A 26,128-nucleotide genomic window follows, 5' to 3' on the forward strand; every position below is an offset into this window, starting at 1 on the left:
CCCCACCGGTACTCTCACCTTTCCCTGTGGTCACAGGGATCACAACAGGGTCACAGGATGGGGTCATTTCCCGAGCAGCTCCGTCATAGCCAATCCCCAGGTTCCGTCGGGAGACAGGACTGTGTTATTTAAACAGAGTGTCAGGGATGGAGCTCTGTTATGGAGTGTGATGGATAGACCTAAGCTTTTTACTGACTGGGATGTTCTGTGTGTACATTCTCATTTCAAACAGATAAGGATCTATATAAAACAAACCTGGTATACCTTCACGGTGAAGTCTGTGTAACATCAGCCACTACTTCATCGGTGTTCATAACAATAAGCCTGCTAATGCATTATATATTAGTCACATATGAATGCAGCAACAGTATCCTACTTATCTGATCTCAAGTGGCAGATGGATTCAAGAACTGGGGATTCTGATTGAAGTAGATGTGGTTTTTGGTAGTAGTGTTTCTTGTGTCTTCAGTGGTTTGGTTTTCCCAGAGGGTCGGTTGTATACAACCGTTCTTAGCCTATTTTAAAGATCAGGTGAGACTTTACGCTGCCAAGTGAGTCTCTCCGCTCATGTACCTCACCATGCCTGAACAACACACAATGCAAAGTGGACCAAGTCAAGCGAGGCCCCTGTCTGTTTGATGTTGTGTTCAAAAGGCAGAGGGTGGTGACAGACAGGAGTGGTTTGAACATAACTGAGAGTAAGAGACCTGGGAAGGTTCCGGCCTTCAGTCACAGCAGGAGGGTTCCTCCTCCAACCCAGAGGGGATCACGCCAGCTTGCCTAATGGTCACTGCAGGAACACTGATCAAAGGAACCTTTCCCTCACCATACTGTGGCAGGGTAAAGCTCAAACTCTGTGTGAAATAAACATGTTGAAGAGGGTGTTTATAGTTTGTAAGTTTACTGTTTGGCCTTTAAAAGTGGGGCTCTAAGAGAGCTTAGAAAGAAGCTGTCTTAGGTTTTAGAATGTGCTTTGTAATACCACCATTTAAAATTCAGGTTGCTCTGTGCCAAGGTCTGTAATTCCCCTCTGTCTTGCTTTTGAGCTTATTCGTAGCATATACTCTGGAACGATTCCACTGTCTGATTGATCTCAAACTTGACCTGCGACATCTTGACCTTCCACCACTGCGATGGAAATGGAGTCATAGTTTAACAGCATTGGGTGAGTGTAAAACCACAGAGGCACCATAAAACAACACAACAATTATTTTATCGGTACAGTATTTTACTAGCTAGGGTAATTTCCTGTGTGTCAGATATGAGGTTAGTGGCTGTAGAGAAAGCTCAGCAACTCTCAATCTAGACACTTATAGAGAAATGCTGCTGTGTTGATATTACTGTTGGAGAGGCCTGCAGATATGAGTGTGTGGACACACTCACACACACGTGTACACGCATGCACACATGCACACACGCACACACCGGCCTTTACGGCCGTTCTAGCTCCCACCTCACTCAATGACAGCTCATTCCAAATCAATAAGAGAGAGCCGGTACAGAGCATGATTTCCCCCACAATCAACCAGAAAAGAGGTAGTGAATCAATAATTACTGTCCTTGTAATGGGACTACAGCCCCTAAAACGCATTGACGTCCCCAGGTCTCATAGCTAGGCTCTTCAGAAAGCGAGAGTTTAGACAGTTGAACCCTTATACTGCGCTTGTCATTTCAACAAACGGCTTCGAAAATAGAGTGGCTGACATGTTCAATCGTGTTTAATAATCTCCAGCACTGCTTAGAAATCAGTGATCACTCTCGGGTGTGGGAATTGACTCTTTAAAGTGTGCTACATGAATACAAGTGTTCAATGTGGCCTCTGTTGTAGCTGCATGAGTCAGTGAAGATATTGACCAGGTGATAGGATTGTTTTAGGTTGCTTTGTTGCATTCACATCCTGCATGTTAAGACCAGACAGAGCCAGCATACAGGAGCTCTACAAGACTAAGACGTGACATAATAGGCAACCACCATCTCCCTCACTTCAAGCTGTCGGGAAGGCGAACAGTTCTGGACTGTCCACTTGTCTGAAACGTCATTACCAATGAATACTTTTGCACATCTTGCACAGTTACTTTTGTTTTGTGGATGTAAGGAATGGGAATGACGTTTTGTCAGTGTGAAAATGGAACCAAGGAGGCATTGGGGATGTGTCTGCTATGTGCATGCAGAATAAAATAATGGACATGGGGTTCTGCTGTGAGTTCTACAACGCTGTCACTGAGAGGTTGACCAGACAAATGGACTTCATTTACAAGTAAAGGTAGACCTAAATGCATTTTCCTTTGCCATTTGCAGGCTAGGCTTCTGTTGAATCATGAGAATGGACAACATCTCTTTGAATGCATTTTAATTTCGTTTTGCGAAGATTTTTTTTGTCATTTCGATCGTTGATATGTACATTTCGTTAGAACCTTTTTTATTATATATGTGTGCGTAATGATTTTTGTGGCCGCCGCGCATTGAAAGAATTGTAAATCCATTGTGAAAGGCTATGAAGTTTGCGTTGCAAACTATTCCAATGAAATGTGTCCATATATTGGTACTTTAGTGCCACCTATTGGTTGTAACTGTGGATGCCACATCAGTTTAAGGGTGAGCTGGGTGTGTGTGTGTGTGTGTGTGTGTGTGTGTGTGTGTGTGTGTGTGTGTGTGTGTGTGTGTGTGTGTGTGTGTGTGTGTGTGTGTGTGTGTGTGTGTGTGTGTGTGTGTGTGTGTGTGTGTGTGTGCGTTTGCGTTGTTCAGTTCCAGGTATGCGAGTGCCACATTATGTAGACGCCCAAATGAGCACAGCTACCCCAGGTAATACCCACACAACATGTTTAGGCAATGCACATTCGCAAAATATGAAATCCACTCAATGCAACGAATATCAGTTAGGCCAGGGTTTCCCCAACTTGGTTAGGCAGGGCAGCGAGGCCTATGCTGACCCTGTCCATTAAACAGTCATTGCAGTCAGGAACGTCCGTGCACATCAACAATTTGAGTGGATGAGGATTTTGGGGAGGAAGGCATACCCTGACGCCTTTCCTGTGGTTTTGATGCAGTTTTAGCGAATGTTGTAATTTTGAGCATAAAAACCACCAGAATTACTGAGAAGAAACATTAGATAACAAAAAATAATTACAATTTTTTATATTATTGTTATATTTTTTTTAACCTAATTTACACAAATCTAAGTAAAGGGATGGAATCAGAATATGTACATATAAGCATATGGATGGACCATGACCGACCGGCATAGACGAGATGCAATAGATGGTATAAAATACAGTATATACATCACGGATGTATATACAAGATATGTAAACGTCATTATTAAAGTGGCATTAATAAAGTGACTAGGGATCCATTTGTTAGAGTGGCTAATGATTTCAAGTCTGTATGTAGGCAGCAGCCTCTCTGTTATACTGATGGCTGTTTAACAGTCTGATGGCCTTGAGATAGAAGCTATGTTTCAGTCTCTCGGTCCCAGCTTTGATGCACCTGTACTGACCTCGCCTTCTGTATGATAGGGGGTGAACAGGCAGTGGCTTGGGTGGTTGTTGCAGATTAAAGGAGGATAGATTCTTTACATTTTGAGACAGTTTTATTAAATAGCATATGGGTGTTTAAATATACATCACTAGGCCCAGCCACTTAGCTCTAAGTACATATCAAAGCCCTTCTGCTGTGTGGAGATGCTCTGTGGACTCTCTAGGCTTCTCTCTGCCTTAAACCCAGAACTGCATTGATGAACTCGAAAAATAGACTATTCTCTTGCCTTTAATCTTGTGTTGTTTCTCTTGTTCTCTTGTCTTTTGAACACACAAGGCTAAGATGAGCTGTCAATAGGAGCAATCAAGCAAAACAAGGTCCTTCAAATAAACCCACCCTTCACCACTTTAGTCTCACATGACCACACTTCCAAGAATCATATTACATTTCAGAATGACCGTGTGAACGCCAGAAATTGAGGTTCGAGTAAAAGGGTGAATTCTCCCTGAGTTTGTTTTGTTGGATTCCTTTGTACAATAACAATAACATGTTCCCTTCAGCGAACTCACAAACAAGATATGATACTTCCTGCAGGTCAAATCAGAGGCTTCACTTTTGCCCTAAATCTTACAACTGCACAATTTTAACAGTTGTAAAAATCCAAGGATCTCAACCCCTGTAGTCTAAGGATCTCAACCCCCGTAGTCTAAGGATCTCAACCCCCGTAGTCTAAGGATCTCAACCCCCGTAGTCTAAGGATCTCAACCCCCGTAGTCTAAGGATCTCAACCCTCGTAGTCTAAGGATCTCAACCCCTGTAGTCTAGGGATCTCAACCCCCGTAGTCTAAGGATCTCAACCCCCGTAGTCTAAGGATCTCAACCCCCGTAGTCTAAGGATCTCAACCCTCGTAGTCTAAGGATCTCAACCCCCGTAGTCTAAGGATCTCAACCCCCGTAGTCTAAGGATCTCAACCCCCGTAGTCTAAGGATCTCAACCCCCGTAGTCTAAGGATCTCAACCCCCGTAGTCTAAGGATCTCAACCCTCGTAGTCTAAGGATCTCAACCCCCGTAGTCTAAGGATCTCAACCCCCGTAGTCTAAGGATCTCAACCCCCGTAGTCTAAGGATCTCAACCCCCGTAGTCTAAGGATCTCAACCCCCGTAGTCTAAGGATCTCAACCCTCGTGGTCTAAGGATCTCAACCCTCATAGTCTAAGGATCTCAACCCTTATAGTCTAAGGATCTCAACCCTCGTAGTCTAAGGATCTCAACCCTCGTAGTCTAAGGATCTCAACCCTCGTAGTCTAAGGATCTCAACCCTCGTAGTCTAAGGATCTCAACCCTCGTAGTCTAAGGATCTCAACCCCCATAGTCTAAGGATCTCAACCCTCGTAGTCTAAGGATCTCAACCCCCGTAGTCTAAGGATCTCAACCCTCGTAGTCTAAGGATCTCAACCCTCGTAGTCTAAGGATCTCAACCCTCTGAGTCCAAGGCTGTTGTTCCGTTTCACTATTTGCTGCTCCCTCGTACATAAACCCTCCCCTTCCTCTCTTTTTCCTTCTTTCCTTCCTCACATGACACTTTCCCATGGAGGATAGCAGGCTATTCATCTCTACTGAGCCCTAGTAGTTCACCCCTCATTCCTTCCTCCCCCTCTCCTCCTCTGAAGGATCCTTGCAGAGCTCCAGCGTTGATGAGGTGGCCACTGCTGCAGTTATATCATGGTAACTTATATTATTGGGCTGTGGCACGGCTCATCCCAAAGGCAGTGCTTCATTTGTAAATTGGGAGGTGGCGGAACGAAAAGAGAGCCCGAGAGAGGGGTGATCTGGGAGGCTCTGAGGTATGGGAATGCATGAAAAGAAAATCACCTTTATAATAAAGCATTGCATGCATTATCCTCGCTTTTGCATACTGGCATAGAGCAGTAGAGTAGAGTTGAGGCACTTGCAGAAGTTGCACACATGGGGAACATTTTTTGTAGCCAAGGGTCTGGGAAAAATGTGTCCTTTAAAAACTAATCTCATGCAATTCTACGTCATTTTAGATGACTGGAGACTTGAGCAGAATATTTTTTAACACCTCAATAATGATCAAAATGACAGGCTACTTTGACACTGACAAACTCCAAATCTGATCAATTAAAACGATCTTGTCTTGAATCCATCAATAACCTAGGTCTAGGTGTGTGGAGACACACATATTGTACAGTATGAGGAGGGAATTATAGTCCTAAAAAAGCTTTCCAGTTTCACTGACTCACCCAATGATGCACAGCTCACTAACCGCTCATGCCAGAAGCTTATCTCTCTCCTGTTTTAATTTGTAAAACAATGCTGTTCAGTCAATAGGCCTATTTGGATGTTGATAACTTGGTAGCTTACAGAGAGATTAGTCTTTTTTCAGCAGGATCCATTTGCTTTCCAAAACTGTGTTTTCCTGTGATTTTATTTGAAATATTGCGGCCTGTTTTGGCTGCATGCTGTTCACTGACAGATTTGCCTCGCGTTCTCGACTGTAGGCATGCCTTGTGATTGGGCTACACACAATCCACAGCTAGACTATTTTTGTTAAATAAGCTATTGATCCTCTGTGGCTAAATTATAGGCCTACTACTGGTGTAGTATTCAGAATGATTTCATTTATTTCTGAACAGACAGCAGTAATTTGGCAAATATATTTCAATTTATCAGGGGTGCTGCGGCACCTCCAGAACCTTTTGCTCGGCTATAATTCTATAAGGAAATAAATGATGAAGTGCAATGCTGGAAAGATGACAGTTACAGGGTCATGTCTATCAGAGCAGAGGGAGCGAGAGAGATCATAAAAAGTCCATCTCCTTCTAGTTCTGTGAGAGATACAGGTGAGCTTCTATCTCTCCACATCATTGGTCACGCGTTGGTCTATATAGGCTACAGTGTTGGGCAAACCATAAATCCGGCCTGGCCCAACACAAATCAATTATTAGAATATAACGTGTTTTAGGGGGCAGCCAGGATAATTACAGAGTCAACTAACTCTGATTACTTTTATTAGAATTTTTACATTGTAATCAGTGAAAATATTTTTCATGCCACGAGAGGTATCGGATCCTGAGAAGTACCAGATCCTGTTCCAGCAGGATCCGGTTAAAATGAAGCACTGCCCAAAAGCCCACAAAGCTTGGGGCCAAAGTTCCACACTCTGAGACTAAACTCTGACGAACAGACAAGTCTCACAGTGCGAATTTAATCTGAAAATGAGAGAGATTGTTATTTTGCTGGACACTTGCCTGTTGTCATTATAGTAGTGGTGTTGTGGAGTGTTATGTTATGTTTGAATCATTTACACATCTCACAGAGACCAAAGAGGTGGACTTGGGTCATTGGTAGGTTTTAATGGCTGTATTTATTTATTTATTTTACCCCATTTTTCATGGTATCCAATTGGTAGTTCACAGCCTTGTCCCATTGCTGCAACTCCCGTACAGACTTGGGAGAGGCGATGTGATTACCTACTAGCGAAGCTCTTTGTGGTCTGATCTCTCAAAATGACCATACAAGATGTAGGATCTTAATTTGAGCGAATTTGCTATAGCAGGAAAATAATGTTGCAGTAACAGGAAATGTTAATTATTATGTGGATTATAATTAATGGGCATTTTTGTAGGGGTATTATAAAAATAAATGGTAAGGGAATATCAAGTCTGAAACTTCAAAGTGGAATTGACAAACTTCGGAAGCCTTTTTAAAGCTCAAATACTGCAGTGCAGGAAAGTTCTCTTGCAACAGGGTGATCAAATTAAGATCCTACATCTGTATATGTGATTGGCCATTATATCTCTTTATGGTTCAACTCTCTTGAGACAAGCAGATATGAATAGTTGAGGTGATTGGTATTATCATCTCTCAGCTCCTACTCAACAGTAGTACATATATTCCTGGGATGTCAGAAATATGGGATTTCTGTTCTTTATGTGTTTGCAGATAAAACGTCCCCCGCTGTAATGTAACGTAACCTCTGCTGTAATGGCCTGTATGAATCCCCATAAACCACCACTCACCTGGTCATGGCTCAACCGGAAAGCACCACCAATCCCTGAAGAGACTGCCACTGAACTCGTATATTGTTGCTGTTTCTATATATGACATAGATTTGAGTTACCTTGGAGATGGAGTCACAGATTACGTAGTTTAAAGATTATTGTTTTATATACCTTTGATTTAACATGTACGGAGCTTGATGACATTTTATTTATTTATTTTTCGATAAAAATAAAAAAAATTCTCCCCAATTCCATGGTATCCAATTATTGGTAGTTACTATCTTGTCTCATGGCTACAACTCCCATACGGGCTCGGGAGAGACAAAGGTCGAAAGCCATGCGTCCTCCGAAACACAACCCAACCATCCCGCACTGCTTCTTATCACAGCGCGCATCCAACCCGGAAGCCAGCCTCACCAATGTGTTGGAGGAAACACCGTGCACCTGGCGACCTGGCTAGTGTGCACTGCGCCCGTCCCGCCACAGGAGTCACTAGTGCGCGATGAGACAAGGATATCCCTACCGGCCAAACCATCCCTAACCCGGATGACGCTAGGCCAATTGTGCATCGCCCCACAGACCTCCTGGTCGCGGCCGGCTGCGACAGAGCCTGGGCGCGAACCCAGAGTCTCTGGTGGCACAGCTAACGCTGCGATGTAGTGCCCTAGGCAGCTTGATGACATTTCTGTTCAGTTTTCCTCCCTTATAAGTTTGAGACGGTTGAATGGATGTTACCTCACTGGTAAAAAGTTGGAGGGAACTCATAATCTTAGGGTGAACATTACTTTGAAACGAGGTAGCAGTTCACATATGTGTGATAGTGTCAGTCTAGCCATTAAGAATAAGAAGCCAATAACCACATGTATTTTCACTGTAGAGTGGTCCCTCAGAGCTGCTTTTCTCCTTCTATCAATCTGTTGTTACTTTCCCACCTTCCTTCCCCTAATGGATAGAAAGCAACACACACCCTGAGTTACTCAAACCCCAGCCTTTTAAAAGGAAGCTACACAATAAGTCCAGCTCTTCTAGTAATGGTAACAGAATGGTAACAGAATGGTAACAGAAGCTTAAGGACACAAAATGCTCAAAATGCTACAGAGTTTGTTTTCTGAGTGATCACAATGACCTTAGTAAATGTATGGGTTTCTTAACCCTGCTTTTTAAAACAGTCAGACAATGTGATTGAGCTTTGCCTCAACATACAATGACTTTTCTAGTTTTTCTAGATAATGACAGGGGAAGTAGTTCTGTCTCAATATGGCCCTGGGCCAGGATGGTTGCCTGTGAAGTCATTAGGTCATCTCATTTAGTGATGACCTCATGGTTAGTTTATGTATCTTTCACATTCACAGAGAGGAGTATTGTGAGAACAACACGATGTGTCCCTGACTTCCTGTGTCATGTCTTTGTTTGTTTGTTTTTTAAGAAAAATCGTTTTGTGCATAGAGATGGATTCCAAAAGTCTGCGCTGTGAAATTAAATAGCGGGGAGGTTTCAGAGGGAAGAGAAAATGTTGTGCCTTTGTATTCTGATCTGATCTGTGCTCTGAGACTCGCTGCCGAGTGTACAGCGGCACATATTCACGGGGGGTCATATATCTCCTGCAATTAGCTCTCCTATCCTCATATCTGCTCTGTCAGTGGGAGCCTTACATGGTTAATATCCTCAAACAGCCTCCTCCTGATGCCCTGCGCTGCCATCATGTCTGCTTAGCTTTCTGCTTCTCTCTCAAACACACTCCTTTTTTCCCTCCCGCTCTCTTTCTCTCTCCCTTTCTCTCTCCCTCTCTTTGTTCTTCCTCATCCCGCTCTCTTATCCTCCTTTGTCAGCAGTCTTGATGGAGTCAGTGTAGCACTCAGTTCTCCTTATATGGATACTTCTAGAAACCTTCTATCTGCTCTCTCCATATGCCTGCCAAACCTAACCGTTTTTTTCCCCCATCAACATTATTCAGCTCCACCTGCCAGGAGTCTGAGAGTAGGGACTAATCCATCTTCAGGGCAGACTTTGGCACGCTGGATGTTAAATTAAAAACGTATCACCCAAAGAACTGGGTCATATGCACAAGGTATTGAAGACACAGTTTAGAAAATAAATATCATCAATCACAGACTCCAGTCCACAATGCTTTGTGAATACAGCTCCAGCCTGATGCTGCATCACCATAGCCAATTATAGTGGTGACAGTTGGGAAAGTTTGTTTGTTGTGCTGCTAGAAGTCTCCAAATGTCACTAGTTTTAGGTCGCTGTCCCAGAGGAGAACCTTTGGGCTGTCTTTCATCCGATATCTGGACACTGTCAAACAAATGTGATGGATGTGGTCATTGCAAAGCAGCATATTAATGCATGGTGAGAGAGCTGGATTGTTATTTTCCTATGAAAAGTTACTGTACATCGAGCCCAACAATCGAGATCAATAAACTCAGCCAGAGACAACAAGGGTCCAAAGGTAATGTAGATTTAACATTTGATTTATTGATCATCCATCCATGTAGATTGTGTCACCAACATGATTCTTTTGAATAAGTATTTATGTTGAGCTTATCTCCAATTCATATCCTATTATTCTTTATACATGAAAAGTTTAAAAGGCATTTGAATATCATTTGAATGAGCTGTTCTTGCATTAGTTCAACTTTGACATATAGTCTGTGTTGACTAAAAATACAGGGACTGCCAACCCAAGAAGTAATATAACACATTATAATTGTTGTGTCACATTACAACATGCAATTTATTCAGCACCATGTAAATCTCAGCTGATCTGTGTTTTAAGCGAGGCTGTCTGAACTGTTCTGTAGTGGGCGATGTGACCTCGAGTCCCCTTCCAACAGTAATAGGGGCTCAACGTGACGATTGGCCAATGCAGACGAGGCGCCTTCATGTGACTGTATCAAACTAAGGCCTAAATTGAGCCATTTCACATGGCAGTCAACTCTGAGCTACAATAAACCTTATGATCCAAACATGACGGGACAGGCTATCCTATTGTTACATTACAGTAGCTACATACTGCCATTCCTTTATCCATTATGAAAGGTGGTACTGAGATTGATTTCAGTACCGTCAGACCATATCATAAAATAAGTGCTCCACGTCTTTCATCTCACACTGCCCGAAAAATAGATTGCAAAGGACAATGTCAAAATTACTGTCTTTTCACATGATTCAAAAAATATAGGAACACATTTCAAATAATTATTTTTATTTACTTCTAGGCAAGCCAGTTAAGAACAAATTCTTATTTACAATGACTTACTATACCACCCTATGGTGTGCCACCCTATGGAACTCCTAATCACAGCCAGTTGTGATACAGCCTGGATTCAAACCAGGGTGTCTGTAGTGATGCCTCTAGCACTGAGATGCAGTGCCTTAGGCAGCTGCGCCACACGTGTCCTAGGTTACATCTATAAAACTTCCAACTGATATGACAAACTTTGGTATGTTATATTATCATGTTGATTATAGCCTTGCTAGAAGCCTCAAGAAAATCATACGATTCAGACAGATGTATTCGCAAAGCCCTCTTACACTTTCCTACCACCCACAATTCATGGTCTGAAAGGGCACCAGTAGGGCTAATTATCGTCCGACATAACATCCCCTGGTCTTACTGCATTGTAACAAGTTCATTGGCACTTTGGTACCACTATTGTAAATCATTATTAAAGGCCTGGAGATATAGTGTTGAATACAGTACATTCACAGCATTTAAAAAAATATATTTTACCTTTCTTTAACTAGGCAAGTCAGTTAAGAACAAATTCTTATTTTCAATGACGGCCTAGGAACAGTCCTTCTGCCTTGTTCAGTGGCAGAACGACAGGTGCTGTAAGCTCGGAGATTCGATCTTGCAACCTTCCCGTTACTAGTCCAACGCTCTAACCACTAGGCTACCTGCCGCCTGCAGCCTACATTTCGTAGGCTGGTAATGCGGCAAGAAATAAGCAGGATTTTTTTGTTGATATATTCTCATCTATCTCTGTGCGGTGGCTGATGGTTTCTCATAAGGAGTGGGCTGTGGGGCTGTGAGGGCTGGCGTGCTGGAAGGCTGTGGGGCTGTGAGGGCTGGCGTGCTGGAAGGCTGTGGGGAGAAAGGGGAAAGGGCGGTAGTATTTGTAGACATTATTAAAGGCCCCTCTTAGCCTGCTGTTTCCTTGTGGCTCACTCCCAGAGGAGGTTCTCCTTACCACCTGATCTCCACACAGCCTGGTTGGTCATGAAACAAGTCACAGTAGAAATTAATTACTGTGTAATGCAATATCCCTCACTCCCACAGGGGACCAGGGAACACACAGAGTACGAGGGAGAGGAAAGGTCCAACTTGAAAGAAGGATAGTAGAGAGAAGAGGGAAGGAGCAAGAGAGGGTGGCAAGAGAGTGAGGGAAAGGGGGGAGAGAGGGTAGAGAGAGAGAGCGGGAAAGAGTGTGAAAGCGAGAGAAAGGGAGAGAGAGAGAGACAAAGATATATTTAGAGAGAGAAAGAGAGATAGAAAGAGAGAGCGGAAAGATATATATATATATATATAGAGAGAGAGAGAGAGAGAGAGAGAGAAATAGATAGAGATAAATATTTTTTTTAAAGAGAGTGAGAGAGAAAGAAAGAAAGAGAGAGAAAGAGAGAGAGAGAGAGAGAGACAGAAAGAGAGAAAAACAAAGAGAGAGAGAGAAAGTGAGAGAGAGAAAATATATACAGTTGAAGTCGGAAGTTTACATACACCTTAGCCAACTACATTTAAACTCAGTTTTTCACAATTCCTGACATTTAATCCTGGTAAGAATTTACTGTTTTAGGTCAGTTAGGATCACCACTTTATTTTAACAATGTGAAACGTCAGAATAATAGTAGAGAGAATGATTTATTTCAGCTTTTATTTCTTTCATCACATTCCCAGTGTGTCAGAAGTTTACATACACTCATTTAGTATTTTGTAGCATTGCCGTTAAATTGTTTAACTTGGGTCAAACGTGTCGGGTAGCCTTCCACAAGCTTCCCACAATAAGTTGGGTGAATTTTGCCCATTCCTCCTGACAGAGCTGGTGTAACTGAGTCAGGTTTGTAGGCCTCCTTGCTCGCACACGCTTTTTCAGTTCTGTCCACAAGTTTTCTATAGGATTGAGGTCAGGGCTTTGCAGAGGTGGGACCAAGTCATTGTTTTACAAGTCACAAGTAAGTCTCAAGTCTTAGGACTTGACTTGGGACTTGAGTGCTAAGTCAAGACAGGCAAGTCCGAGTCAAGTTTCAAGTCAAGACCGACAAGTCTCAAGTCAAGTCTCAAGTCCTAAATTTTGAGTTTCGAGTCCATAATGTGCTCTTCACCAAATGTAATACCATTTCATATTTTTAACAAGAGTAATAGTTAGTATATTACATTTACACAAATCATGAATGCTTTTAAAAATGTATATATTTATGACTTTCCAAATGTGCGCTGCACATTTTTTTTAATAACATTATTTTTATTATTTGGACTTGGGAGGGTATCAAGTCAGTTCGAGTCAAAAGGCTCAAGTCACGAGTCAAGTTAAGTCACGAGTCATTGGTGTTAAAGCCAAAGTCGAGTTGCAAGTTACCATATTTGTAATTCGAGTCTGACTCGAGTCCAAGTCATGTGACTCGAGTCCACACCTCTGGGGCTTTGTGACTCCAATACCTTGATTTTGTTGTCCTTAAGTCATTTTGCCACAACTTTGGAAGTATGCTTGTGGTCATTGTCCATTTGGAAGACACATTTGCGACTAAGCTTTAACTTCCTAACTGATGTCTTGAGATGTTGCTTCAGTATATCCACATAATTTTCCTGCCTCATGATGCCATCTATTTTGTGAAGTGCACCAGTCTCTCTTGCAGCAAAGCACCCCCAAAACATGATGCTGCCACCCCTGTGCTTCACAGTTGGGATGGTGTTCTTCAAGTTGCAAGCCTCCCCCTTTTTCCTCCAAACGTAACGATGGTCATTATGGACAAACAGTTCTATTTTTGTTTCATCAGACCAGAAGACATTTCTCCAAAAAGAACGATCTTTGTCCCCATGTGCAGTTGCAAACCGTAATCTGGCTTTTTTTATGGCGGCTTTGGAGCAGTGGCTTCTTCCTTGCTGAGCGGCCTTTTAGGTTATGTTGATATAGGACTAGCTTTACTGTGGATATAGATACTTTTGTACCTGTATCTTCACAAGGTCCTTTGCTGTTGTTCTGGGATTGATTCGCACTTTTTGCACCAACGTATGTTCATATCTAGGAGACAGAACGCGTCTCCTTCCTGAGCGGTATGAAGGCTGCGTGGTCCCATGGTGTTTATACTTGCGTACTATTGTTTGTACAGATGAACGTGGTACCTTCATGCGTTTAGAAATTGCTCCCAAGGATGAACCAGACTTGTGGAGGTCTACAATTTATTTTCCGAGGTCTTGGCTGATTTCTTTGATTTTTCCATGATGTCAAGCAAAGAGGAACTGAGTTTGAAGGTAGGCCTTGAAATACATCCACGGGTACACCTCCAATTGACTCAAATTATGTCAATTAGCCTATCAGAAGCTTCTAAAGCCATGACATCATGTTCGGGAATTTTCCAAGCTGATTAAAGGCACAGTCAACTTAGTGCATGTAAACTTCTGATGCACTGGAATTGTGATACAGTGAATTATAAGTGAAATAATCTGTCTGTAAACAATTGTTGGAAAAATGACTTGTGTCATGCACAAAGAAGATGTCCTAACCGACTTGCCAAAACTATAATTTGTTAACAAGATCTTTGTGGAGTGGTTGAAAAACGAGTTTTAATGATAGTTAATACTTGTTTATACAGTATATACTGTATATATAGGGAGAGAGAGAGAGAGAGAGAGAGAGAGAGAGAGAGAGAGAGAGAGAGAGAGATCCATTACAGGGTTTGTAAGTTATCATATTTGCTGCCCTGCCATGTGGGTTTATTGCACTGGGACACAGTCAGGAGAAACAGGGAGTTTAATAAGCGTTGCAGAAGGAAAGAAGTAGATGAGTAAATCTGGGGGCTTCCTCTCTTCCGTCCCACTCCTCCTCTCATTCATTTCTGCTTATCAGGCACTTTCAGTAGGAGACCATTAAAGTGGCGAGTGGAGTAACTCAAAGCAATGATAATCAAGAAGAGACTGAGTAGACGCTTTATAATTACCACTGCATTGAATACTGCGCCATGAACCGCAACATTGATGAAACCGATCACAAATCATCATAGCTGACGTCTCCTCACACCCATTTAGAAGTTCATCACACATCTTCACACTAATTTTAGTGACTACCAGTATGCACATGACTCACCGCAAATTATCACAGCAGTGTACAACCCATTAAAATCCATCACAGCGATGCCACAGACATCATACTGTCTTTCATACAGCAAAACCAAAGAATCAATCAAATGTATTTATAAAGCCCTTCTTACATCAGCTGATGTCACAAAGTGCTGTACAGAAACACAGCCTAAAACCCCAAACAGCAAGCAATGCAGGTGTAGAAGCACAGGTGCTAGGAAAAACTCCCTAGAAAGGCCAAAACCTAGGAAGAAACCTAGAGAGGAACCAGGCTATGAGGGGTGGCTGTGCCGGGTGGAGATTATAAAATAATATGGCCAAGATGTTCATAGATGACCAAAACCCCTTATAATTCATCAGATCTTCAGGAAACTCTATTGAGACCCTTCATCACCGACTCAGCCCCATGACACTAGGTTACTGCAGCAATGTCAATACTCATCACAATGACTAATGAATGACCCTGACACTAATCCCTACAATCTCAGTTGACTCCTTTCTATGGACACTCAATACATCCCATCATATGATTCCATAGCTCAACAACATCCTCCTTCGTCATTCACTGCCTGCCCACAATGGACTAGAACCACTCAGTTGATACTCGATCAAGCACCTGAAAAACTCTCTTTACTTCTTGCATCCAATAATACCATCTCATCAGTGTGTAGCCTGCATCTTAGAGACTGCTGTCCTACGTACATAGTCATTGAACACTGGTCACTTTAACAATGTTGACATACTATTTTATCCACTTCATATGTACAGTGGGGCAAAAAAGTATTTAGTCAGCCACCAATTGTGCAAGTTCTCCCACTTAAAAAGATGAGAGAGGCCTGTAATTTGCATCATAGGTACACTTCAACTATGACAGACAAAATGAGAAAAAAAAATCCAGAAAATCACATTCTAGCTCCTAAGCAACTTATTATTTGTTGCATTATTAACCCAGAACATTTTTTGTGTTATTACATACAGCCGGAAATAACTTTTGGATATCCGCGGTAACTCACCAGCATTACGACCAGGAATACGACTTTCCCGAATTGGATAATTTGTTCGTACCCCCCAGGGCAATTATCCCAGAAGCTACTCCAAGATGCTGCTGGCGGAGAAGAGGTATTCGGATTGGACTTCTAGTCAGAATCAGGAGGAGGGCACCACTTCCAAGTATATTTCTCGCTAATGGAAGGCCAAAAAGATCATCAAGGACATCAACCATCCGAGCCACGGCCTGTTCACCCCACTATCATCCAGAAGGCGAGGTCAGTACAGGTGCATCAAAGCTGGGACCGAGAGACTGAAAAACTGCTTCTATCTCAAAGCCATCAGACTGTTAAATAGCCATCACTAGCCGGCTACCACCCGGCTACTCAACCCTGCACCTTAGAGGCTGCTGCTTTATATTCATAGACATGGAATCACTGGCCACTTTAATAATGTTTACAAATTGTTTTACTCATTTCATATGTATATACTATATTATATTCTACTGTATTTTAGACAATGCCACTCCGACATTGCTCATCCTAATATTTATATATTTTTTTATTCCATTATTTTATCTTCAGATTTGTGTATTGTTGTGAATTGTTAGATACTACTGCACTGTTGGAGCTAGGAACACAAGCATTCCGCTACACCCGCAATAAGATCTGCTAAATATGTGTATGTGACCAATACAATTGGATTTGATTTGACTTGAACCCGATTGAACATCTACATCTACTGAATGGAAAGACCTGAAAATAGCTGTGCAGCAACGCTCCCCATCCAATCTACAGAGCTTGAGAGGATCTCCAGAGATGAATGGGAGAAACTCCCCCAAAACAGGTGTGCCAAGCTTGTAGCATTATACCCAAGAAGACTCAAAGCTGTAATCGCTGCCAAAGGTGCTTCAACAAAGTACTGAGTAAAGGGTCTGAATACTTATGTAAATGTGATATTGCATTTTTTATATACAGTGCCTTGCGAAAGTATTCGGCCCCCTTGAACTTTGCGACCTTTTGCCACATTTCAGGCTTCAAACATAAAGATATAAAACTGTATTTTTTTGTGAAGAATCAACAACAAGTGGGACACAATCATGAAGTGGAACGACATTTATTGGATATTTCAAACTTTTTTAACAAATCAAAAACTGAAAGATTGGGCGTGCAAAATTATTCAGCCCCTTTACTTTCAGTGCAGCAAACTCTCTCCAGAAGTTCAGTGAGGATCTCTGAATGATCCAATGTTGACCTAAATGACTAATGATGATAAATACAATCCACCTGTGTGTAATCAAGTCTCTGTATAAATGCACCTGCACTGTGATAGTCTCAGAGGTCCGTTAAAAGCACAGAGAGCATCATGAAGAACAAGGAACACACCAGGCAGGTCCGAGATACTGTTGTGAAGAAGTTTAAAGCCGGATTTGGATACAAAAAGATTTCCCAAGCTTTAAACATCCCAAGGAGCACTGTGCAAGCGATAATATTGAAATGGGCTGAGGGTGGGAGACTCTGTCCATAGGACAACAATCAGTCGTATATTGCACAAATCTGGCCTTTATGGAAGAGTGGCAAGAAGAAAGCCATTTCTTAAAGATATCCATAAAAAGTGTTATTTAAAGTTTGCCACAAGCCACCTGGGAGACACACCAAACATGTGGAAGAAGGTGCTCTGGTCAGATTAAACCAAAATTGAACTTTTTTACAACAATGCAAAACGTTATGTTTGGCGTAAAAGCAACACAGCTGAACACACCAACCCCACTGTCAAACATGGTGGTGGCAGCATCATGGTTTGGGCCTGCTTTTCTTCAGCAGGGACAGGGAAGATGGTTAAAATTGATGGGAAGATGGATGGAGCCAAATACAGGACCATTCTGGAAGAAAACCTGATGGAGTCTGCAAAAGACCTGAGACTGGGACGGAGATTTGTCTTCCAATAAGACAATGATCCAAAACATAAAGCAAAATCTACAATGGAATGGTTGAAAAATAAACATATCCAGGTGTTAGAATGGCCAAGTCAAAGTCCAGACCTGAATCCAATCGAGAATCTGTGGAAAGAACTGAAAACTGCTGTTCACAAATGCTCTCCATCCAACCTCACTGAGCTCGAGCTGTTTTGCAAGGAGGAATGGGAAAAAATTTCAGTCTCTCGATGAGCAAAACTGATAGAGACATACCCCAAGCGACTTACAGCTGTAATCGCAGCAAAAGGTGGCGCTACAAAGTATTAACTTAAGGGGGCTGAATAATTTTGCACGCCCAATTTTTCAGTTTTTGATTTGTTAAAAAAGTTTGAAATATCCAATAAATGTCGTTCCACTTCATGATTGTGTCCCACTTGTTGTTGATTCTTCACAAAAAAATACAGTTTTATATCTTTATGTTTGAAGTCTGAAATGTGGCAAAAGGTCGCAAAGTTCAAGGGGGCCGAATACTTTCGCAAGGCACTGTATATACATTTGCAAAAACATCTAAAAGCCTTGCTTTGTCTTTATGGGGTATGGCCTGATCACCGACAACGACGAGACAGCCTATAGGGAGGAGGTCAGGGACCTGGCCAGGACAACAACCTATCCCTCAACGTGATCAAGACTAAGGAGATGATTGTGGACTACAGGAAAAAGAGGACCGAGCAAGCCCCCATTCTCATCGATGGAGCTGCAGTGGAGCAGGTTGAGAGCTTCAAGTTCCTTGGTGTCCACATCACTAACAAACTAACATGGTCCAAGCACACCAAGACCGCCATGAAGAGGGCACGACAAAACCTATTCCCCCTCAGGAGACTGAAAAGATTTGGCATGGGTCCTCAGATCCTCAAAAGATTCTACAGCTGCACCATCGAGAGCTGGTTGCATCACTGCCTGGTATGGCAACTGCTCATCCTTCGACCGCAAGGCACTACAGAGGGTAGTGCGAACGGCCCAGTGCATCACTGGGGGCAAGCATCCTGCCATCCAAGACCTTTATACCAGGCAGTATCAGAGGAAGGCACTAAAAATGGTCAAAGACTCCAGCCACCCTAGTCGTAGACTGTTCTCTCTGCTACCGCACGGCAAGCGGTACTGGAGCGCCAAGTCTAGGTCGCAAGAGGCCGCTAAACAGCTTCTACGTCCAAGCCATAAGACTCCTGAACATATAATCAAATGGCTACCCAGACTATTTGCGTTTCCCTCCCCCTCTTTTACACCACTGCTACTCTCTGTTGTTATCATCTATGCATAGTCACTTAATAACTCTACCTAAATGTACATATTACCTCAACTAACCGGTGTCCCTACACATTGACTCTGTACTGGTACCCCTGTATATAGTCTCGCTATTGTTATTTTACTGCTGCTCTTTAATTACTTGTTACTTTTATTTCTTATTCTTATCCGTATTTTTTTAAAACTACATTGTTGGTTAGGGGCTTGTAGGTAAGCATTTCACTGTAAGGTATTTGGCCCATGTGACTAATACAATTTGATTTGATTTGTATTGTGTGTAGATTGAAAAACACTATATATTTTCGAAGAAGGCTGTATCGCAACAAAATGTGGAAAAAGTAAAGTGGTCTGGATACTTTCCAAATGCACTGTACACTGAGTATACAAAACATTATGCTCTTCCTATGATGTAAACTGACCAGGCTAATCCAGGTTAAAACTATGATGCCTTATTGATGTCACTTCAATCAGTGTAGATGAAGGGGAGGAGACAGGTTATTAAAGAAGGATTTTAATCCTTGAGACAATTGAGACATGGATTGTGTATGTGTTCCATTCAGAGGGTGAATGGGCAAGACAAAAAATGTCTTTGAACGGGAGTATGGTAGCAGGTGCTAGGCGCACCGGTTTGAGTGTGTCAAGAACTGCAGCGCTGCTGGGTTTTTCACGCTCAACAGTTTCCTGTGTGTTTCAAGAATGGTTCAAGGACACCCAAAGAGTCCATGCCCCGACCAATTAAGGTCGTTCTGAGGGCAACAGGGCAGGGGTGCAACTCAATATTAGGAAGGTGTTCTTAATGTTTTGTACACCCAGTGTATATACTGTATATATTCGGGACTGACTCAGACGTTGCTCATTCTGATATTTCTTAATTTCCTTCTTTTTACTTTTTGGATTATTTGTGTATTGTTTGTATTGCTAAGTATTCCTGCACTGTCGGAGCTAGAAACACAAGCATTTTGCTGCACATGTGATAACATCTGCAAAACTGTGTATGCAACCAATAAACTTTGATTTGATTTGATAACTTTCTGCAAGTCCCTCCATTAAGGTGTTAGAGGGATGGGACTCACAGTCTGCCAAACCTGGCAAGCTACACGTAGAAAAACAGGATCCAAAAGGGTTCTTCGGCTGTCCCCATAGGGGAACCCTTTTGGGTTCCATGTAGAACCCTCTGTTGGAAAGTTATATTCAAAGGGTTCTACTATGGGGACAGCCGAAGAACCCTTTAAGGTTCTAGATAGCACCTTTTTTTCTAAGAATGTAGAGTAAGGCTCCTTGTGGATTTGTGATTAACCCCACCTACTGCTTACCATTTAGTCAGTCCTCTCTCCAATGCAGATGTGGATATAAGATGAGAGAAAAAAATGAGAGATATTAATCAGAATATGATTGGAAATGTCACACTGTATTTAACTGGTTGGTGTAACTCTGTGGAAATACACAGATAGGATAACGATCATAAAGAGACAAATAAAGATGACAAAGATATTTTGGCAAGTCCATTATCCATAACAATCTCTCCAGACGGATCATCCCCCAAATATTCTGCCTTGTTTTCTTATCCTGTGGATTGGAGGGGGAGACAGAGGTCATTACTCGACCTAAAGTCCCGTCGTAATTGAAATTAGGGAGGGGGTTGGAGGTAACAGGCGACATGATAATCAATTTGAGGCTGTATCGGAAACAAGAGCTGCTGGGGTGCTCCAGCTCCCTATGAAGAGACCAGATGGCCCCAGCCCTGTGTGGGCCTGTGAAGGGTGGAGGGGAGGGGAGGGGTGGGGAGAGACAACGGGAGGGAGGGAAGGAGAGCATGTGCAGGAGGGCTTTTTAGGGTGTAAGGATTTTTAGGGTGTGAGGATTTTTTGGGTCTGCATATTGAGTATGCGTGTTTGCTTGAGAGACAGTGCCATCTGCCAGCAAGACACTTGGGGTTCAGCAGATGTGTTCTCTGACACTGGAGGAGCCGCAGGGAGGGATGAGGAGAGGATCTCGACACACTGCAGTCTACCTCTGTGGGAGGGAGGAGACAGACGGCTGGGTGACTGGACAGCTGCATGGCACATGACACCCACATACGCACATACACACCGTACCACAAATGTGACACACACACACGCACATGTCCACACATACTAATACATTATACATACTCACATGCTCACACAGATAAACATTGAGCCTGTTGACACAGATACAGATCTCTTGCCCCAGAGCTCTGGTTTTTGCCATTGGGCCCTGAGGGGAAATGCCCTTTTGGGGACACAGGAGGGGGTGATGGTCTGGTCAGGGCTGTCCTCATTTGGGTGGTGTCTGGCTGACTGGGGTGAGCTGTTATGGCCAGTGACAGACAGACGGACAGACTGACTGACTGATAGACTGACAGACTGTGACTGACTGACAGACAGACTTCAGGGCCAACAGGAGAGGCAGCTCGCAGGAAGCTGTAGAGTACTTATTTCCAGAAAGAGTTAATGTGTCTGGTCATTGAGCAGAGTAGAAGAGAGCAGCACAGACAGACAGAGTGAAGGAGAACTTTCAGATTTCAGTGAAAGGTCACCGTGAGCTCCGGCTGGCAGACCAGCCCGGCCAGTCATCTGGGATTGGCCGCAGGGACCGGCCCGGTACCCTGACTGCACATCTACGACCTTTAGGGAAGACACTTCCTTTCTACAGCAGTGTGTTAGTGTCTTGACTGAGGAGTGGGTATCCTACTCTAGTCTTCACAGGCTTTAGTATCTACCAGTTTTCTCTCTTTCCTGGAGCTAAGATAATCAAATGAAATCAAAGGGTTCGAGAGTCTTACTCCCTCTTGGTTTATGGGTGTTGCTGCTGGTGGCAAGCACATACAAGCCTAAAAACTAGCAGACACTGTGGTCCTCGATGACACGAGTGTGACACCCCTGTAGAGCAGAGTTGTGACAACCCCTAGGAGCAGAGTGTAAAGGCTGCCTCTTAGTTTGGTATAACACCACCTCTGTTACCATGGAGAAACCACTGGACCATCCACTGTCCTCATCAAGAGACGTGTTGAATCTTATTAACACTATTTTCGGAGCACGACACGCACCGCTCATCCCAAGCCGGATTCTACCAACCAACCGCTCCTATTTTTAATTGGGGCTCATTAAAGAAAAATGCTGTTATTGCTCCATTTTCCCAAAAAAGTATCTCGAAACGGTAATTAACGTGGCATCTGTAAGAAAGCTGGCAATTAGCGAGACCTGACAGATGAGCAGGCCGTGGTGCCGGATGCTTTGATGACTCTGAAGTTCGGGAGAGCTGCATATTTGTTTTGCTTTAAAGGCTTCGGAGAGGAGGGGCACTGTTTGATTTAGGGCTAGAAACAGGGTAGCAGTAAATGGGCTCCTTGCTATCAATCAGCAGCGGCCAGGAAGAGATTAATATACAGTTGGCAAGGTTCATAAATGATTAATTATTATTATTATTATTAATACATTATTTACTGTACATCGCTTATTTTTCCATCCACTCCAGTATAAGTTTAGTCACGTGATGCTTAACTCTCTCTAGCACTCCTGTTCATATTATAGTCCGTTTTATAAAAAGAGTTTACCAACCCAGAGATGATGGAAAATGACTAACCCTGTTGTCCTTGTTATGACAGGCGAGCCTGCGGTGACGAGGGAGAACAACTGTCTGAACGCGGCCAAGGCCTGCAACCTGAACGACACGTGTAAGAAGTACCGCTCGGCCTACATCAGCCCCTGCACCAGCCGCGTCTCCACTGCGGAGGTCTGCAACAAGCGCAAGTGCCACAAGGCCCTGCGACAGTTCTTCGACAAGGTCCCGCCCAAGCACAGCTATGGCATGCTGTTCTGTTCCTGTCCAGCCGGCGACCAGTCGGCCTGCTCTGAGCGCCGGCGCCAAACCATTGTACCAGTCTGCTCCTATGAGGACAGGGAGAAGCCCAACTGTCTCTCCCTGCAGACCTCCTGCAAGACCAACTACATCTGCAGGTACACCAGGATAAACAGTTGTCACAGTACACAAGATTGTACACAGGCATCAAACATATAAGATGGCTAACAATCACATAGTCTCACGTGTCAGACTCACACCACATACCAACCATTGTCAATTTATGGATAAAACTACATTCCAGTCAACAACAGTTAATTTTCTCAAACCCTTCCCGATAGCATCCTCTGTAATATAAAGAGGTGCTGGAGACAGATCACACATTCTAGCTCAGCACCAAAATGGAGGGGTGTCTAAATAAACAGCGTGGAGGTTGCTATCATGCCTTCAGAGGTGTTGAGAAACATACCTGGTCCCTGTGAAAAACACCATAAACAAACCTATTAAGATAACTGGAGGGAGGATCTTGGGAGATTGCATGGGAAATAAACCATCACTATTCACTAATGCATGAAGCAAACACTAAATCTACCTACAATAACTGAGAGTATTCAAGTTAAGCAGTGAAACACTCTGCTTTTCTTTCTGAATGCTCGTCTTTTCTGAGACAAGTGATTCATTTAGCTGTCATGTAGCAGTATTCTGGTTAGAATTACTGGGCGGCGGAGTGGATGTGTTTGGGTTAAGTGGCATCTGTTTCATTGGCAGTAATAGAGGCCATATTGAAATGCAGCGGAACGGACTGGACTCAATGAGTGACGTCTGACATCGCCTCTAGAACCACAGCACTCTGTCTGGGATCAAATGGAGGCATTAGTGCAAATAAATTGGGTCCATTTGGATTCCAGCCTCAGGGCTGTGCATTCTCTCTCTCTATCAGGCTCTCGCTCTCTCTCTCTCGCTGTCTCGCTCTGTCTAACTCTCGCTCTCTCTCTCTCTGTCTCGCTCTCTCTCTCTTGCTTTCACTCTGACTCACTCTCACTCTCTCTCTGTCTCACTTTCGCTCTCATGCTCTCTTTCTCTCGATCGCTCTCTCTCTGTCTCACTCTCGTGCTCTCTCTCTCTCTCATGCTCTCTTTCTCTCGATCGCTCTCTCTCTGTCTCACTCTCGTGCTCTCTCTCTCTCTCATGCTCTCTTTCTCTCGATCGCTCTCTCTCTGTCTCACTCTCGTGCTCTCTCTCTCTCTCATGCTCTCTTTCTCTCGATCGCTCTCTCTCTGTCTCACTCTCGTGCTCTCTCTCTCTCTCGATCTCTCTTGCTCTCGCTCTGTCTCACTCTCTCTTGCACTCTCATGCTCTCTCTCACGCTCTCACTTCTCTTTCTCTCCCTCTATTTCTATCTCCCTCTGTCTGTCTCCCTCTTTATATCTCTTCCTTTAGCTAAATGTTCTTGTTCTCACTCTCTTCCCCTTCTCAACAAATGTGTAACACTAGGTGGTAGTAGGTTTTCCATCTGTATCATGAGCTTGGTATCCAGAGCTCCTCTCTGTTTGTGGGAGGGATTATAAGACCAGGCATACCTACCTGCTGGCTGCTCCATCACCCTATGAGAGTGGTATTGCTAGAGAATGTCCAGTCATCTGGTGATTTTCAGTACCTATAATGTTCTCTGTGAAGTAGAAAGAAGAATCGATATCAGTTTAAATATTAGACATGTAAAAAACAGAACAGTAAGCAGAATCCATGTGGATGAGGCAAGGTAGACCAACAAGACATGACTGGTCTGGGCCATTGCTGATCTTGTGAAGGCTACTGGACATGCACATGCATGAATCATACATAGACAACATTGGCCTGAACTTGTGAAGACCTTTGGACAGGAACATTAGCTAATCAGTTATAGGCACCATTAGACCTGTAGTAAGACTGTGCATGTCACGCCACCAATAGAATCTATGCCCCAGTGTCTGAGCCAATAAGAGAATGGAAACTAAGCAAGACAACAAGATTCAGTGACGATCTTATATAAGGGTAAGACTGTATAAAAGCCAAGTACTAAGAATGGAGAGTCAGTTCTTCCATGGAATTGCTCGGCTTTGCTACTTTTTGTAATAAAGTCTGTTTGAATTCACAAGCTCCGGTATCTGAGAAATATTTGATTCAATATTTCCACGACAGTATCACGGAGTGGAATCAACAGCTCTCCCTCTCCTCCAACTAGCCCAGGAACAGATTGATGAGTACTGTGTGTGTGCGTGTGTTTATAAACCGTACCAATCAGTACCATTGTTTTTGCTTTGTCTATTTGACAGTCACAGTTAGTCTTATAGGGGAGATGAGATAGTTCAGAGGTTTCACTGTTGTCTTTCAGGTCCCGTCTGGCTGATTTCTTTGCCAACTGTCAGTCTGAGCCACGCTCCCTCTCTGGCTGTCTTAAGGAGAACTACGCTGACTGCCTGCTGTCCTACTCTGGCCTCATCGGTGAGTTTCTCAATTGTTTCTATTAGTCAACCTTTCCTCACACACATTGATGGGTCTCACTATGGTCTATGGTCATTTTCTCACTGAATCCTCATACTGTCCCCTGAATGGCTCTCCTACCTGTTGTTATAGTCATGTGTCACAGAGTCCCTTCACCCCCCTCCTATCCTCTCTCCAAAGGTGTTATTCCACTGTCCCCATAGGATAAGCCTTTTTGGTTCTAGGGAGAACCATTTTTGGTTCCACTTAGAACCCTTTTGTGTTCCATGTAGAACTCTCTTTGGAAAGGGTCCTACATGGAACTCAAAAGGGTCCTACATGGAACTCAAAAGGGTTCTACCTGGAACCAAAAAGGTTCAAAGTGTTCATTTTCTAAGAGTGCAGCGCAGCACAACCCAACGTCACACCACTTCATCCTGCCCCTCCACATCATTTCATGAAATTAGCTCATTGTTCCAGAGGAAACCAAGGAAACCAAGACTCATAGTTGCAGACAACGCAGTAGAGCGAAAGAATGAGCGTGTGAAAGACAGGAGGTTGGTGGCACCTTAATTGGGGAGAACGACCTCGTGGTAATGAATGGAACAGAATAGGTGGAATGGTGTCAAATACATGTGTTTGATGCCATTCCATTTACTCCGTTCCAGACATTATTATGAGCTGTCCTTCCCTCAGAAGCCTCCTGTGGTGTGAAAGAGATAAAGAGAGAGGGGGAATGTGGGAGAAGATTTGTCTCCTTTATCTTCCCCTTTTCTCTGCTTCTGTGTGCTGAGGGAACCATCCTAGCTCAATCCATCACATTTTCCTGACTAGCACAGCTGTTAC

The 26,128-nt window shown here is 43.3% G+C and overlaps 1 protein-coding gene across 2 annotated transcripts in view; it reads left to right on the forward strand.

The window, feature by feature from the left end:
* The window catches only part of LOC139412609 (GDNF family receptor alpha-1-like), an 81,291-nt gene that overhangs the window by 40,754 nt on the left and 14,409 nt on the right, over positions 1-26,128 (forward strand). For both annotated transcript variants that reach the window (XM_071159306.1, XM_071159312.1), the window contains 2 exons: positions 22,629-22,980; positions 25,194-25,303. In XM_071159306.1, coding sequence (XP_071015407.1) covers positions 22,629-22,980; positions 25,194-25,303 — 462 coding nt within the window. The remainder of the gene's footprint in view (positions 1-22,628; positions 22,981-25,193; positions 25,304-26,128) is intronic.

The sequence above is a fragment of the Oncorhynchus clarkii genome, chromosome 1, assembly GCF_045791955.1.
Source record: "Oncorhynchus clarkii lewisi isolate Uvic-CL-2024 chromosome 1, UVic_Ocla_1.0, whole genome shotgun sequence".
Taxonomy (NCBI): domain Eukaryota; kingdom Metazoa; phylum Chordata; class Actinopteri; order Salmoniformes; family Salmonidae; genus Oncorhynchus; species Oncorhynchus clarkii.